This window comes from Phlebotomus papatasi, chromosome 2 (genome assembly GCF_024763615.1).
Source record: "Phlebotomus papatasi isolate M1 chromosome 2, Ppap_2.1, whole genome shotgun sequence".
Lineage (NCBI taxonomy): Eukaryota > Metazoa > Arthropoda > Insecta > Diptera > Psychodidae > Phlebotomus > Phlebotomus papatasi.
In genome coordinates, this window is record NC_077223.1 from 20,863,787 (window position 1) to 20,882,078 (window position 18,292).

Below are 18,292 nucleotides of genomic sequence, written 5' to 3' on the forward strand. Positions count from 1 at the left end.
TGGAAGAGATTTTTTCCACAAAAAAAAATTCCTACTTTTTCTCTGACCTATCACACAAAACTTTGGATAGCAATTAAACGAAGAGTCAAAATGAGTTCATATCTTGAATGGATGTTATCAAGAGTATTACCGAGGATACTATAGCAATTCTGAATAAATAAAACCTTTATTGTCGCTGTAAATACGATTTTTGTAATGCTACACTGCAGTGACTCTTAACCGTTAGAGGGTTAAGAACGGTTCTCACCGATCAGATAGATCGGATCGGTAAAGACCATCCTTAAGTTCTAGAAATAAAGAAAAGCTTACGAACAGAGGTTTTTCAAAGTCATCCGCACTTACGGTACTTCAGAAAAGTTCGAAGGCAGGACACAGATGTCCCTTCCGGAAGCGTCAGTGGAGATGGATTCAATCCAGAGTAAAAATACTCAGTTTCCCAGTGTGGGAAACTGAGTATTTTTACTCTGGATTGAATCCATCTCCACTGACGCTTCCGGAAGGGACATCTGTGTCCTGCCTTCGAACTTGAATCACTACGTCAGTTTTCATATTTCATTGTACTTCAGAAAATACTCCTCGTTGATCTGCAATGGACCAATAGAGGGCAAACTGTAAGAGATACTTGCATTCGATTTTTCATGACTCCTCCATAATTAGAATTCCCTTCTCAGAAAAAATGCCTAAAGTATGATTGTGAAAGGTTTGTCAAAAAATTTGGGGTATAAAAATTGTGGTAAAGTGTAGTTAAATCTGTGGTCAATGATAGTTGAATCACGTTCCGATAAATCTGTCAACGAATAGATAGATTGCATAGAATTTCCCGCTAAACTGCAACTTTGTGAAGCTTCTGACAATAAGGATCGCTTTCAATACATAATATGTATAAGCCAAAAAAAATTGTTCATGCTACCTTTCAATAGTGATTTTAGCATGTGTCAATCAATCGTTTGCATCAAATTAGAATGTTTTGTTTAGAACAAACCACCTATTTGCCCTATTTGCTAAGCTATTGTCTTGATCGTACAATCTATGCCGATGACTTAAATAGTATGATGCTATTCAAATTAAACTATGCGTGCTTTGAAAGCTTTCTATTTATCATTTCAAATGAGAATATTTGAATTTGACATTTTACAATAGTCAGTGTGGGATAATTTTAAACGCATTACTCCCAATTCATCACTCTAATTAATCAAACAGCAACTATATATCCACTGCTATAAACATTGAATATTGAATAGAGTTATATTGGAAGTATGTTTATACTCAAGTACTGAACGTAAAGCTATTATTTGGTAATTTTATTGAATTAGTTCAATATTTAATTTTGTCAGCAAATCATTTTGTGTTTTTAACACAATGACTCTCATATTTTTAATATGATTAAACTGTCGAATGGTGAAAATTTTGTCGACATTTTAATCATTCTTTCACCAGAAATTGCTCTCATTTTATTCATTGTAGACGGTTTTCTGTTTTCTTGACTCTTCTTCTCTCTAGGAATTAATAGAAGGTGCAATTTATTATTCAAATGTCGAGAATTAGGGGAAGTGCTTATAATTTTGGACAGTCTGCATATAAGCATCGATATCCTAAGTTTGAAGTGCCATATTTTCAATACTAATTGACTTTTCTTGTTACTCTCTTTTCAGAAGGATTGTTTAGAAACTTGGCAAGCTATTTATCATCTCATTTTTACTAAAATTAGTTTTAATACGTTTAAAAATGAATTGATATGTAGAGGTGAATTTGACTCTTATTTTGGACAACTTGGTTATTAATTTTTACAACTTGTCTGTAAATTTGGACAGATAATCCGCCTCAACAGGATGCCCATTGTTCTTCATTTTATGAACCAATCTTACCAAGTCCTCTTCCTGTTCATGTAAGGGAAACGTGGAATGTTACAAGAAGCCCAGAAACTTTCCATATCATTCATTAAAGTGAGTTGACTTCGGTACTCCAAGTACGTGCGGATTCGCTCATTCCCTGCCCTTTCCGGGAGCCTTTCAAGGTATTTCTCACTGCATCTCTTTCGTAGAGATGATGCTCCTTTATTTCTCCAGGCATTTGTCCAACCTAGTCATCACAGAAGCTAAAACTTCACGAAATTTCGTGAGAAAAACACCTGTCCAAAATAAGAATCATCACCTCACTGGTGAATGTCTTAAAAAATTTCCCATTTTTCACACGAAAAATATAATTCACAAGGCAAATCTCACTTCAGGTCAAATGTACAAATCATCAGTAACGTGAATCAACACAATATTCAATGAATATTCAATAATATCACTCAAAAACAGCGAACAAACTTTGTTAGTACTTCACCAAAACTAAATAAGACTGAAGTAAGCCACGAAGTTCTGTCATATTTCTCGTAAGCAATTGCTCACACTGAATTTTCAACAAAGCAATTTCAACTCAAATCATATTCAAAATTTAACGTATTTAGTGTCTAAATCTTCCAAAAAGAACAAATATTTAGATAGAATTCATTATTCAGCAAATATTGGAATAAAAATCCATCATTTTAATCAATTTATTTTTAGTGTCCAATGTTATCCTCAAAGTGTCCAAAATAAGAAACTGGACAAAATTAGAAGCATTTCCCCTATGCTGTAGAAATGCAAATGGTCGCAAATTTTTCATTTTTGGACAAAATATATATTTTCAGAAGTTTTTTCTACTAGAAAAGAAAATATTAAATAAATCATTGGATCTCTTTTGTAAAAATCCCAAAAAAGCTTATGGGAACTGAGATTTTTTACACGGGACCGTGTATAGTGCTTAGGGGAAGTGCTTATAATTTTGGACAGTCTGCTTATAAGCATCGAAGTTCCAAGTTTGAAGAGCGATATTTTCTATACTAATTGACATTTCTTGTTACTCTCTTTTCAGAAGGGTTGTTTAGAAACTTAGCAAGCTATTTATCGTCTTATTTTTATTAAAATTAGTTTTAATACGTTTAAAAATGAATTGATAAGTAGAGGTGACCTTGGCTCTTATTTTGGACAACTTGTTTATTAATTTGTCCAACTTGGCTGTAAATTTGGACAGCTAATCCGCCTCAATAGGATGCCCATTGTTCTTCATTTGATGAACCAATCTTACCAAGTCCTCTTCCTGTTCATGTAAGGGAAACGTAGAATGTCACAGAAGCCCGGAAACTTTCCATATCATTCATTAAAGTGAGTTGACTTCGGTGCTCCAAGTACGTGCGGATTCGCTCATTCCCTGACCTTTCCGGGAGCCTTTCAAGGCATTTCTCGCTACATCTCTTTCGTAGAGATGATGCTCCTTTATTTCTCCAGGCATTTGTCCAACCTAGTCATCACAAAAGCTAAAACATCACGAAATTTCGTGAGAAAAACACCTGTCCAAAATAAGAATCATCACCTCACTGGTGAATGTCTTAAAAAATTTCCCATTTTTCACACGAAAAATCTAATTCACAATGCAAATCTCACTTCAGGTCAAATGTACAAATCATCAGTAACGTGAATCAACACAATATTCAATGAATATTCAATAATATCACTCAAAAACAGCGAACAAACTTTGTTAGTACTTCACCAAAACTAAATAAGACTGAAGTAATCCACGAAGTTCTGTCATATTTCTCGTAAGCAATTGCTCACACTGAATTTTCAACAAAGAAATTTTAACTCAAATCATATTCAAAATTTAACGTATTTAGTGTTAAAATCTTCCAAAAAGAACAAATATTTAGATAGAATTCATTATTCATCAAATATTGGAATAAAAATCCATCATTTTAATCAATTTATTTTTAGTGTCCAATGTTATCCTCAAAGTGTCCAAAATAAGAAACTGGACAAAATTATGAGCATTTCCCCTACATCTCAGAATGCATGAAAATTCGATTTTGAGTTGAATTTTGGGGTTAACCCTTTAAGGACTATTGGGTCACCGGTGACCCAAAAATGAAATTTTTGCTATGGCCTTCTAAAGTTGTGTTTTACTCTAAAAAGTCAGGAAAAAAAATGATTTTTTCTGACCCCCAATTTTTGACCTTCTCGTCGTTTTTAAAGGGTTAAAGGAGTTAAAGAATCGCATCGAGAAAACCGTTATTGGTGGCCGAAACGCATAAAATTGACCATACGCGATTCTGTATCCGCAAAATTCGATTCACAATTGATTTTTCCAGAAATCCGCGTTACAAGGAGCCCGAGTTGCACACATTTCGAGGTCACTTGTAAAGAATGTCAGCTACCATAAGCTACTATGGGCTTATCACTGGTCATTTTCTATTTTAAATAGTTTGACTACAAAAGGCAATCAAAAGAAAAAGAAAGTTCATTAAAAACGGTTAATAAATATTAGAGATAGAGTCCGGTTCATTGGATATAGTAAGGGTTTGGTCGGGGTACAGTCGAGCAAGGTAAAAACGGATGCGACCTATCATCAGAAGGATATCATTCTCAGTTAAAAACTACTACAATTTAGTCGAAATCGCTTCATCATTAATAAGACTGAAGATATGGTTCGTTCAGATTATTTTCATTTATAGTTCCGGTCAAAGTAGAGCAAGGGCAAAGTGCGACTCATCTTTGGACAGCTCTTGACCTCAGCTATAAAGTATTAAAATTTCATCAAAATTGAATGTGGAAATTCTGAGAAATTCTAAATCGAATATTCGAAAATCGATTTTAAGATTAATCGAACCTTCGACTAAATCGGGGAAAATGGGGTATTCATAGGGTTGTAGCATTTAGCGAGACCATTCTGAATCACCAAATTAAAATTGATTGTTTAACGCCTTATAGCTAGAGTCAGGGGATCAGGGGAGGTGCTCAAGTTTCTCTAATCGAAAGGTCTTATGCCCGGCTATTACATACTAAAAATTGAGAAGGATCATCACATAAAGGCTGAGTTTTTGAAAAAAAAAAAAAACAAAATTTGGGAGGAGGTCTAAAATGATGTTTTTTTTTAGGATTGTTCGAAAAGGCATCGTGCGTTTTTTTTTTTTAATTTTTGGATATGTTTTAGAGGTGATCCAGGCGGATATTTCGTCCCTATACGAAAAGGGACAGATAATCCTAACCGGCTTATGTAGGTGAGATTCTTAACGTGAGTTAACTCGGAGTGCATGCAAATTCGATTTAGAGCTGAAATTGTGAGTCGCCATTCAGTTATCTTGAATCAAATTCGTGAAATTATACAAATTTTGTATTTAAACCAAAATATCAAGGATTTGGATGAACTGGCACAAAAGTGATATATGGGTGAAATGTAGACCAGAATGTTCTCTATAATTTTCCCATAGAACATGATCTCATCGATTACTCAGGAGTCAAGATAAGCGAGGTTTTTTGTTTCTTAACTCGTTTTTTCGACCAGAGTTCCCCAAGTAGTCATTTGTTGAACTTCAACTATATCAAAGAATTGTTGTATTTTGTGGGACTTTCCATTTAAAACCCTATTTTAAGTGTCTTGGTGGAGTAGAGGCAGTCAAATTGGCATCTGAGTGATTTCAAAGCGTTATTATGGGAAAAATCATTTTTTTCACACTTAAACGGCAAAATCGGAATGATAGCGTAGTCTTAGTGGAAAATGATGTATGGACGAAATGTAGAGACAAATGTCCTCTACAATTATGTCGAAGTAATCATCAAAATCGGTTCAGCGACAGTCGAGATAATTGAGGTTATGTGATATTGAAATTGGTTTTTCGACTGTGGCGCCCCTGGTGTTGGTCCCACGAAGTTCAAATATTCTAGAAAGTTGTAGCATTTGATGAGACCTTTCGTATAAGCCCTCATTTATCAAAATCGGTCACATAGAACCGGAGATATGATTTTTTGAATTTCGTGAACTTTGACCCCTCATATCTCCGGTTCTGTTTTAACCACAGCGCACATTTGCACCATTTTGGAAACGTCCTAGACTGGACTACAACATACTAAAATTTCATTAACTTGCACAATGCCGTTTCTGAGAACAATTACTTTGAATTTCGATGAATTTTGACGCTATCACAGCGCCACCTGTGGTGACTTTTTGAACTTCCATCTGAAAGTGCTCATCGAGACGAAACCAAAAAGGTAAAATTTATGTCGCTATGTTAATTAGAACCGGAGATAGAGGCCGGTCAATGTTCGAACTTTGATCCCTTATAGCTCGGGTCAGGGGTTATGGATCGACTTAAGGTTTTTTTGTTTGATAGGTATAATCAACGGCTACAACATACTAAATTTTCAGCCCGATTGCATAAGGAATTTTTGAGTTATTTAACTTTTAAGATTTAAAAATTTTCTTTTTAATAATAGCGCCCCTAGCGGTGGTTTTATGAATTTGCGATGTTAGAAGGGGAAGTGGCATTTCATGAGAGCTTTCCAAAAAGCCCTCATTTTTAAATTCTGACAATTAGAACAGGAGTTATGGCCATTTTAAGAATTTTTTTGGACCCTTATAGCTCGGGTCAGGGGGGTTGGGGGACCTTAAGTTTGGTATTTATGGAAAGCTCTAAGGCCCAGCTATAACATACTAAAATTTGAGTCCGCTGAATGCCATAGGGGCTGAGCTATTGAGAAAACAAAAAAAGGGGGGTCTTCAAAATGGCGGAAGGAGGGGTGGGGGGTGGGGGGTCAATGCACCAAGTTGCAATTTTCACCCGATATATAACCTTTGCCGAAAACCGCAAGTCGATATCTTTTTTAGTTTAGGAGCTATTAAGCTCCAAAGAGCGGCCGGGAACTTAACTTAGCCCCCCATATATTCGTGATCAGGAAGTGGCGAAACACATTTTGGCCAAGTTTGAGGTCGATCGAACGACATGAAATTTTGTTAGGATTATAGTAGGTGAGATTGTTAAGAATCTCACCTAATACTTTGAATCAGAGGTGAGCAAGAACCGTTTGAAACCGAACAAACGTCAAATGAAAATTTACATCAATGGTTAAAACGGTTAAAACGCTACCTAGACAAACTTTTTTTTTGACGTTTATTCATTTTCAAACGGTTCTTGCTCACCTTGCCCATCCCTGCTTTGAATCATTTCCACCCTATAGCCAACGGCCGCAGCGATTCCACTGGATTTCCCGCAGCCTTTTCTGCCATGTCCGCTGATTTTACCGCTAAAAATCCGCGTTGAATTCCCTGGATTTTACCGCTCAAAATCCGCGTAAGCTTCCGAGATGGAATTTGACGCTAAATTTCTTCCTAGCGTTCCATGGACGTTTGCGGAACTCTGTATAGGACCGTCTAATAAGAAATGTTCGCGGGTTTCCATGGACTTTTCTCTGACGAATATTTCCACGGCTTTTCCTATGGATTATTAGCGTATAATCGGCAGTCACCCCATTAAAAATTTGGAAAACCCTCTTTATTTCCACGAAATTCTCCGTGGAAATTTCCATGCAACGGCCTTAGAAAACGAACACTCAGTCTATCAGACGAACACTCAGTTGTTCTACTTTTGAGTTGAAAATATTGCTACCCTATCGTTCATTTGAGTATGTCTAGCTCGCAAGAATTATAGCGTTAGGGCGAAAAATAATTTCAGAATTTTCGCGCTTACTTCCATGGAATCTTGATCGGAAAGATATTAGAAAATATACTCGGAATATTCAAAGGAAATTTTGAATCAATTTCCAGAGAATGCTCTAATATATGTTGGAAGAAAATTCCTCGGACTTTTTTCCAGGAAATCCACGCGAAAAAAAGCTGATAACTCCGCAGAATTCCAAGCGTAATATTAGCGTTTTTTTCCACAGAAACTCTCGCGGAAAAATAGAAGATAAATTCCAGCGAATTTTCTGTTACTGTGAAACTTTGCGGCTGGTCGGCTACAGGGCAATAACGGGTTTTCAAGGTCAACAGTTAAAAAGACTCTAGAGTAGGTATTTTTCAACCGTATGGGATCATATTTGAGTTCATTGGAAAGGTCTTGAAATTCCTGATAAGTTTGAACTAAATCTAATCGTTTATGAAACGGTTATGAACCGATTAATAACCGATAACTGATTTTTATCCGAAAATCAAATACATTACTCCTGTGGTATTTCGGGCAATTTTTTGAGTGACTTATAAATCGATTTAAATAGATTGTGAACCGGTGATGAACCGGTTATAAGACAATAGTCCTAAAATCAATTCTTTTGCTTTTAAAACTATTTTGTGGGATCTTTTAAGTGTTTTATAGATCGTTTCAAATCGGGTGAGAACCGGTAAACGGTAAATGATGCGAATGTACTTTTGAGGTATAGCATCTAAGTCATGATTTCGAGAACTTCTCAAAGCCTGGATGCTTTACCACCCCTTTTTATAGAATGGCTGACATGGAGCTTCTTTTCTCCTGAAAGAAACATCCTGGGTTTTTCAAGTATCTCAAGATCATCAGTGCATTTCTGATGTGTAAAAGATTTCGAAAAGCTCATTAACTTTCTAAGATTCCACCTAATTTTTAAATTCTTGTTTTTTATGAGATTCCTCTGATTATGGGAACATTAAAAAAAGAAAATTTTGCTCTCTCAAGTATAATGGACAATTCTATTTAATTGGTTTCTGTTAAATTTCTCGCATAGGTGATTGATAAATCCATGCCAGTGTTCAACAAGCAGTTCTACTCTGACAGTGTGGCAGAGAATGTTGAGCTGTACACACCGCTTTCGGTATCAATTCAGGCTGAAAGTCCTCTTGGACGAAAATTAATCTACACAATTGTAAAGGGGAACGAATTGGAGGAATTTGCACTGGATTTTAACACAGGTGAGTCCATTTAATTCTTCAAAATCCGGGTCAAAGTTTTCCAATTGAATTCCAAAGAGAATAATTTTAGGGTGGATTTATTATTGAAATTGAGTGTAAAGGGGCAGCAAAAAGTGATGATGATTGTACGTTTGAAATAGAGTGCTTCAAAAGATGATTTATATGAGCTTTTAGGGGGGAGCATAAAGTTAGTGTCAAGGCTTTGGGAAATGATAGCTGGGAATGGATGAAAGTAGTAAATTGGATGTTGCCTTAAAAGGTAAATGGGAAAATGTTACTGAGGAAAATTGTAGGATAATTTAGTCTTGCTTTAGAGAAAATTTTCACCTTCCTCCAAGCAGCGGTGAAATTTGATACGTATATAACAAACTGCTATTGATGCTCCATCTCATACCATAAACTCGTTCTCTCTGCCATTAGCCCTTTGAAATTTATATACGCCAACACAGAAGCTTTTCTCTGTTGGATATTTGTTGTACTTATATTTTGGGTAGATATTCATTTGCCTTTTGCTCTCGTGAGAGCCCTACTCAAAGGAGTATTGCGAATATTTATAAATTAATCCAGGACAGGTGTATTAAACATTCGGCCCGCGCTCTGCATGTGGTCTGCGACGCCATTTCAATGGTCTGCGCATATTCTTTGGTTAAAAAATTTAATTTTGAAAAAGCGTTTAGTAAAGCAGCTTTATGAAATGTGGCGACAAATGCGTGACTTTGTTGCTGTATACACTGAGCTTTGGTCGTTCGAAACGGATTAAAATTAACTTATTTGTCCATATTTTGTTACAATTCTAAAGGTAGGGTAGAACCTTACAATACCTTGAAGCCACCCTCAATTGATTCACGACCCTCACGATCGAAGGGACGGCAAGATGATCTCCAATTTCCAAAAAAAAAACAACAGAATTCCTCTTGTGGATTTTTATTTTACTTCACCACTATTTTTTTTTAATTCCCGGAGGCCGGATGGGCCATTTTAGGGACCGGGGGTAGAGAGGTTCGCCCCCACAAAACCACCCTTGGACGAATCCGGGGTGGATCTTTCTGAAATCGCCCACGAACAAACCAACAATGGCTTCCAAAACTTTAAACTATCCAAAACTCCAAAAATATTGCACAGCTGCGTATATGCGTTGCTAACATGAATTATAGCCTAAAGTCAAAAATTTCTTTTTTTTTTTTTGAGGAAAATCGCATTTGATATCAAATCCTGTGCCTGATATGAAACTGTGGTTAACGGAAATACACAAGTGTGGAGAAGTTTGAATTACTTCACAGTCAAAGGACCTCTGAATAATAAACAGTCACACTGTTTATTATTCAAGTAATTTCCATAATCCTGTGTTATGATTACCACTAGGAGGAAGGATCTCCCTTAATTTGACGAAATGTAATGGAAAAAATTCCTTCCAGAGATTAAGTTTGGCCTCCTTCGGAGATTTGTCAATTATATATTTGTTTATACGGTCTTGAGACTAAAGGTTTAGCCACGTTCCTGTACACGGTAAAAACTTTTGCAAACTGACCAAAATATTGGAACAAGTTTTCCTTGGAACAAATTTTTTTGGAATCGATTTGCATCTAGAAAAGATATTTTTTTTGTTCTAAAAAATTTTCTTTTTAGTTTTGTTATGAAATACAGTTACAATTTTGTTACAGTTTTCTTTTGGAACCGTTTTGATACAGTGGAATGTCTACAAATTTGAGTTGATTTTGTTTTATACAAATTTGTTCCTGAAATTTGGAACATAATTTGTTGCACTCGGCTGTTTTGTTCCCACTGTCAGGAACAAATTGGTATACTTTTTTATAACAATATTATTCCTACATCTGTAACATATTTTTTTATATAATAATAATAATAATAATAATAATAATTTATTTCTCTTTTATCATCTGCGGCTGCCGCCGACTTCACAACCGACTTCATCGGGCAAGACGGCAGAAAATCCCGAATCATTAGTCGTATAGGCCGTTACATAATTTGTACAATTTAATGAATTTAAGAAAAAAAAAAAACAATAATCATATATTATACAGTACAAATATGAATCAGTGAAGTGCTTTGCAGATGAGAAAAGGTAAGTCGCAGCAAGGTCTCCTAAGAGGAGTACGTATTAGCTGCGGCTGTTTTAGAAGGATAGAATTAGGAAAGGCGGTAGGAAAATTAATTGTAAGGGAAACATATAAGGAAAGAGTAGAAAGATCGTAAGATAAAACAAATCTAGTACGTTAAATGTGTGGAGCATACCTCCAAGAGGAAAGCAAGAGGAAGTGTCAATTTGTTCCAAAAATTTTCGGTGTCCGTGAACGAGGTAATTTTTGGAACGAAATTGTTACTCATGGGGAATCTTTTTGTTCCCATTGTCGGGAACAAATCCGTGTAAGTGATTTTGTCTTACAGTTAGGGTCTATACTTCAGTGGAGATGGATTTCGGTGGTGAAAGCTCATAATGAACATCAAATAAAAATCAACTTAAGAGTGTTTTATACAGACGCGTGCATGACGAAATCATATGCGAGTGCCGTCAGCAGGAGGGGAAGGGAATCTCGAATTAAAAAAGTGAAACCATGTAGCACGATAATTGCCACAGATTTGGCGTCCGCTTCGGTGACGGGTGACTCAGTAGTGTGAGAGGAGGAGGGATACGATTTTATGCTAGACGAGCTATTTATTGGAACAAATTCGTTACTAATATTGGGTATCATTTTGTTCCTCCTAAAAGGTACATGGTGCAAATTTGTTCCAAACATTTTTGGTCATAGGAAAAAACATCTAGAGATATTGTTTTTTATTGGGGATCATCGAGGACAGGAAGTTGATATCTTTTACCCTTGTCCCCGGCGGGTGGCCTTCAAAGTTGAAGCCAATTTCTTACTTTCACATACAAATGCGTATGGGAATTTTTCTGCACTCGTGATCGTTATGCTACCTATTTAAAAAGTTAGAAGTTTTTCCGTATTATAAGATATCTTTCCGTATAGAGGGATAATATACTAAATTTTTGTTTAAATAAATTTTTTCCTTGGAGCACTGTGAGCTGGCTGAATCCGAGATCAATTTAGGAATTGGCTTCAAATAGCTCCATATACAAAGGCCAACTTGCTAGGCGCTTGTTTTTACCGTTTAAGCTCCAGAGCGGTGACAAGTTGGAAAAAGAGCGGATTATGTAACTGCTCTCTCTTAGAGTTCGAGCAGTAAAGTTGGTCATATGGAAATTTTGAATAGTCAAAAATTAAGCAATTTTTTGCTTTTTCAGCGTGAATTTCGAACAATAAAAAGCGGAAAATATTTTATATGAATTTATAGTGTACACACTTCGCTTAACTATCGCAAAATGTACTCAAATGCATTTTCGAGTTTGATACCCCTGGTCCATATAAAGCAATCAACAGGGCTAAATATGCTATGGAGAATAGCCACTCAAAAATCATCTATTTCATACCTCTCTATATATATAATATTTAGCATCAATTTTCCCAGTAGTATTTTGCAGCAAGATAGTTGGAAAATCTCACACAAATTCTCATTTCAATTTCATTCTTCCAATTTTGCCATGGCGCTTAAATAACAGTGAGGGAGTATTGATGGGGAAGAAAAACCTCTGGGGAAATATATTTACCAGTGAGAAAACGATAGGAATATATGGGAATGAGTATGGGGAGCGTACAGGGTATTTAACTCACAATTTCTCGACTACAGTGTGTATACCAATTTTAGTTTTGCCTATTGATTGTGTGTCAATAAATTCGAAATGAATCTGCAGATTTGCTGTGGAAGTACCACGCATATTTACTAATTAATACAAACTAATTTGAAGTTAGAGCAAACGACGTCAATTTAAATTCATATTTTCCTAGATTATTTACAAATTTTCTCGTTTCGAATCAAGGATTGTGTGTTTTGTTTATAGATTGATAATTCTTTATGCCAAAGTACGGACTATTTATTCGTTTACAATCCTTCCTCAAGATCTTTCGGATTCGAAAACTCAATGAAGTTTCAGAAAGAATTTTCCGAATTTCGAATCTGCTGACAGGCCTTCAAAATTAACGTTTGTTGGAAGAATACTTGTACACTCAATCTTTTGCATTTTTTTTTTTAAATTTACAACTATTGAACTATTTATTAAAAGTTTGTTTAATCGAAAAGATGTGTTTTCGCTGACATCACCATTTTTTATATATAATTTGTAGAAGAATATCACATTGATAAATTATTATCAAGAAGCAGTGTTATACCTTTTCTTTTCGAGTAATGAAACTCCAGTGTTCGATAAAGAAATTTCGTTTTCGAAAAAACATCGAATTCGAAAATCCTAAGACTCCTAATGCTTCGAAATTTGAGAAATCATTTTGAAACTACAGTAGACTCTCTCAAATTCGGGCACTTTGGACCGAAATTTCAAACGAATTAGAGAGAAATTCGGGCGACAAACTGTTTGAAATGCAACGATCTTTTGTTTACCTGCATACTCATATTAAGTTTACATACTCATACTAATTGTAAATTTCATGAAAGCCCGTCAATAATGCAAAATTCCATCACAACTGAGACAAAACATGGCAAATTTGAGCAAATTTGCTTCATTCGATATTCATAATCGAACTTAAAGAATGTCAACAAACTTTTTTCGAATTTAACTGTTGCCCGAATTAAAAAGTAGCCCCCGATGTTAAAGGAGCCGAATTAGCGAGAGTCTACTGTAAACATTTCTTGACATTTATACGATTTGAGTTTCAGAAACAATTTAGAAAGCATACTTCGAATTTCCAGATTTCGAATTTCGAAAATGTTTTTTTTTTGAAAAATATATTTGATATTTCGTTCAGCATATTTTGGAAAAATCAACCAAAAAAAAAGAAGGTTAAATTGTTCGACATGTTTTGAAGCACCCTAATATAAATTGAGTTTGCGAACTTTTCTGCCCCGCCTCTTTGATACAATTAGGAAATAAATTGATTGAGTGGGCAAAATGGAAAAAAATATCAAAATTGCAAAATAATAAATGGATGAAGTTGTAAGCATTTTTTGCTGCTGTGTAAAAGGAGTGAGGGGAGGGGTAAAAAATAGCAATCAATCTCTTCATAGTTTCGAAATTCAAACCACTAAAACCGAATCTATATTCTTCTGTGAACCCATACCACTCAATCTCAAAACTTGGTTTTTCTCCCACCCCATCCATCTGTCTGGTGGACTTTTCCTACGGGAGATCGAAGGGAAAATGGATGAGATGGAGAGCAAAAGTGGCAGAGAGAAAGAAAGTATATAGAACAACACAAAAACTAATCGAATCTAGATAGAGTTTTTAGTGGAAACGTTAGTGATTAATCAATTTTACATTTTCCACTCCGTCTCTTTTTATTATTTCTGTACTTGCAGGTGGTTCTAGTGGTTCGTGTGAGTATTTTACTCTCATTTTGTTGTGTGTCGATGTTTTCTTTTTAAACTGAGTGCTATATATATATATATATATATATACTCTTTTATTTTCACATTTCGCCACTTACACAGTAAAAAATATCCACTATTATTATATTTTTGGTTTCATTATAAATTGTATTGCAATACAAAAGTGTAATTTTTGCCCTAAAGTGTATCTATTTTACACACTTTTCACACTTTAATTACACTTTTTTAGTTTGAATAAATTTTTACGTGAGAATAACTAAAAATTGACTAATAATCAAAATTTCAAAATTTTTATCACATTTTCTATGTTCAGGTTTACACAAAAATTCTTTTTTGTGTAAATGATAATCTTAATGCGAAAATGAACCGAGTACCATTTAACAAATTTTTTACTGTGCAACTCCATCAACCTGTTATTTTCCTAGCGTGTGTTTTTTTTTTGTTTTGTCTTCTACTTCACCCACTTCACCTCAATATCATCTCTTTTGCTTCAAACCAACCCCTAACAATTGGCAGAGTGATGCACGTTCGTTCACTGTACACCTGAGGGTTCGCACCTATTTTGCAGCACCAATTTTTTTTAGAATGTGCTTCTGCAAGTGAATATTTTATACTTAATTTACGTAAAATTCCTCTATATAGATTTTCATTTTAATTTTAACAACAAAATGCAAGTTCCTTCTCTTCTAAGATCAGAAATTAGGCAACTCCTTAGGACATTCCATTCCTCGTTTTTCCACCGTGAAAAGGGGGAAGAGAAAATATGGTGAAAGAGCAATTTAGAGTCATTTAAGTGTCTTGTTTGAGAGCAATAAATTTTAATAGTGCAGCGAATTTAGTGAATTTACACAACTAACTACTAATCTTGGCATTCTGTTTCAACGTGGAAAATTGATGGAGAAACTTTTGGTAGAGAAAATTTCACTGAAAATGTCCTGGTGGAATTCTGTGACGTTCTATTTGGGTTATCAAAGAGATAAAGTAAATTGAAAATATGTTTTTCACTTTTTATTTAAAACTTTCAATATATATTGAAATGAATTGCTTTTTGATTAGGGTAAGTGTGCTAAATTCCGGCCAGCTTGCAATTTCGGCCACGTTTTTTGTTTCTCGAATTTCCATGAACTTTTAGATTTTACATACTCTAGAGATTATACAATGCAAAAGAATAGCAAAAAATGTAGCTTCGACAAACGAGATGACGTGGAAAAAGCATTGGAAGAACTCCTGAAGGGCAAGGAACTATGAGAATGAAGGTGGCCGAAATAGGGCACCAAAGCTAGATTCTATATTTTTATTCATTTTAAAATGTATTAAGAATGATTTTAGAGTAAATAAAGACGGTAAACTCTTTACAAGGTTCCAAGCAACACTCTTTAAGCTATTTTTTGATTCTGGTTCATTATAATGATCTTTGCCGATCCGATCTACCATGTACTATCGATGAAGCCCATCCTGTAGTTCTAGAATTAAAGAAAAGCTTACAAACAGCCGGGAGACAAAGTCACCCCCGAAGGCTAAATATCACCAGGATCTACGGTAGGTCTTAGTGAGTTTTTTGCTTGTTAATTTCAATGAACTTCCACAATTCCTTCAGGGAAATCTTTTAATCCTTTAACGACGAAACAGTTTTTTCGCTTACGGAAAATCACCAATAAAAATGAAACCGATAAACAAAACTTGTCAAACTTCTTTCATATAAACTTCGAAAAGCCTACAGAGTCTAATTTGGTATATTTTATGTCTCTATGAATGATAGGGACAAAAATAGCCCAAAACTTTAATTAATTTTTCTGACGATACCAATAACAGATAATATTCATTCTAATGAAAAATATTATGTTTGAGTATTGAAGTTTCTTTTTCCAAAACTATTTTACTAAAAAAAACTGGAAGTATAAAAAATATTTAAAATCAATTTTCAATATGAGAATTTAAAAATTCGTCATTTTTTAGCTTAAAAATTAACTATATAACAAATATCTAGAGACTTGCAAAAAATATCCTAGATTCCTTCAACCTTCTACTTTACAATTACGTACAAACGTAAGAAAAAGTGTAGGTAGTCAGAAAAAAATAGTTTCTTTATGGGACACCGGTGTTCCAATCGTCCATAAAGGGTTAAATTACGAAAAATGACATCGAATTAACAACTAGTTCTGTCGGTGTGTGTCTCAGCTTACTTTTGAAATTTAAGCGTACAGTAGATGCGGGTGATCTTATCCTCCATGTGTGACTTTGATCGGATCCCAGTTAAAATCTCGAAAGCCGAAATCCCGAATTCTTAAAAGTGTCATAGGTACTCCTACGATTGCACCCTCACTTGCTGGAGGCAAAAGGAAATCTTCTGTGTCTTGGGAAATTATTCTACACATTATTCTCCATATAAATTTAATCCCTTTCAGGATTTTGAATATTCGGTATTTTAGCTTTCGGGATTTTGGTTACCTCTCGTTCGACCATTTACTGTTCCAAAGCTTTTCTTTAATTCTAATGTTTAAAAACGTTCCTCACCGATTAGACATGGTAGATTTGATCGGTAGAGACCATTATTAAGTGTTAGAATTAAAGAAAAGCTTACAAACACGAGGGAGTTAAAGTCACCCACGGTGGACAAAGTCACACGCATATACGGTACACTCAATTCAAGTATTATGCACATTTTCGGAACCTAAAAAACGAGCGAAATGGTATTACGCATCGAGAACATTTGCATACCCGTAGGGGCTTTCTTTTGAATAAATCGGCCGTAGAACGAATTTCGCGCGGAGTAAAAGTAGTTCAAACAAAAAGATTCAACTGTTTAATAGAAATGCATTAACAAACAGTACTTTTTGGCCAGAGTTCTTCAATAAATGGTTAGAATATTTATAAAATTTACCCTAATAAAAGAAATTAAAAGGTTTTATTCTGAAAAAAGTAGCAAAACGTTTTCAAATTTCTCGCGTCGCAAAATAGTATACATTCAGGCGTGTTTTAAAAATAATTTAATAAATTGACTCCCAATGGTAGGAAAACTAGCATAATTGTATGTGCATAATTCCGAATTACTTAATGTCGGGACTGAGTGTACTGTTTATTACTCAACGTGTTTTCTCCAATTTTATTATGTGTTGCTTTTTTAGAAGACATTCAAAAGTATAAGATTAATGTGCTAATAATGTGATACTCGTCAGAATTAAAAAAAAACTATTAGCTAAGACACATACCAGATTCCCACAATTTATCGCAATTGCGGGAATCACAATTTCCATGTCAATATGATAAAATCCTTTAAAGATATTTCCTTATTATCTTAAGCTTATATAGTCAATGTTGATAATGATACACCTTCTATTATGTAAAAGAGTTCAAAGTCAAAGCACTTGAACTTGACTAATTTTGTTTGGAAGAATTCCAAATTCGTCTATTTTTGTACCATTCAAGAAATCGTGATGTGAAAAATTGAAAAATCTCCCACCCCTTTATAGCGTGTCGATAAATATTTTAGATTTTTTTTCCTCATTTCTTCACCACCTTTTCCTGCAGTGTTTTCCCGGGAGGTGTTGGAGAATAAAAAAAATCTGTCTCCCACGGAGTTGGAATATAAATCATGGGGATTAATTGGGATTAGGAGGGAATTCCATGGGGTTTGGAAAATGAATGTCCAGATACGAATCACTGTTGAGAGAATGTAGGTTAGAGAAGAAGGAGTGTCAAAGTATCTCAGCTTTGCGGAATGCTTTATAAATTGCAAATAATTAGTTAACTCTATCGAGGTCCCACTGTATTTTGGAAATATGCACAAAATTACTGATACATTGCACAGGGTAATAAAATTACTACGAGTATCGTGTGTAATACGATAACAGCGTTTATTGTTGTAAATGTCCAAGTCCAACTATTGACGCAGCCAAGTTGAAAAACAAACAAGTCGAATTATAAAATTTAAAAAGAAAAGCACGTTGAATTTCCCAAGTTGAATTCCCAAAAGTCCCACTGCCATTGTATAAAATAAAAAAAAGACTAGCAATAACCCAGCTAAGACATTAAGTACTTATTAAGTACTTAATAAGCTCTTAATTCAGTGATTTAATTTTAAGAACATCCAATTTTCACCGAAGACTTGACAAGAACTGCTGTCAGGAGCTAAATGACAGTTTTGAAA

General features: G+C 34.8%; 1 protein-coding gene across 1 annotated transcript in view; it reads left to right on the forward strand.

Annotated features, from left to right (window-relative positions):
* Positions 1-18,292, forward strand: part of LOC129803081 (fat-like cadherin-related tumor suppressor homolog) — a 336,090-nt gene that overhangs the window by 262,194 nt on the left and 55,604 nt on the right. The window contains exon 12 of the mRNA XM_055849423.1: positions 8,547-8,730. Coding sequence (XP_055705398.1) covers positions 8,547-8,730 — 184 coding nt within the window. The remainder of the gene's footprint in view (positions 1-8,546; positions 8,731-18,292) is intronic.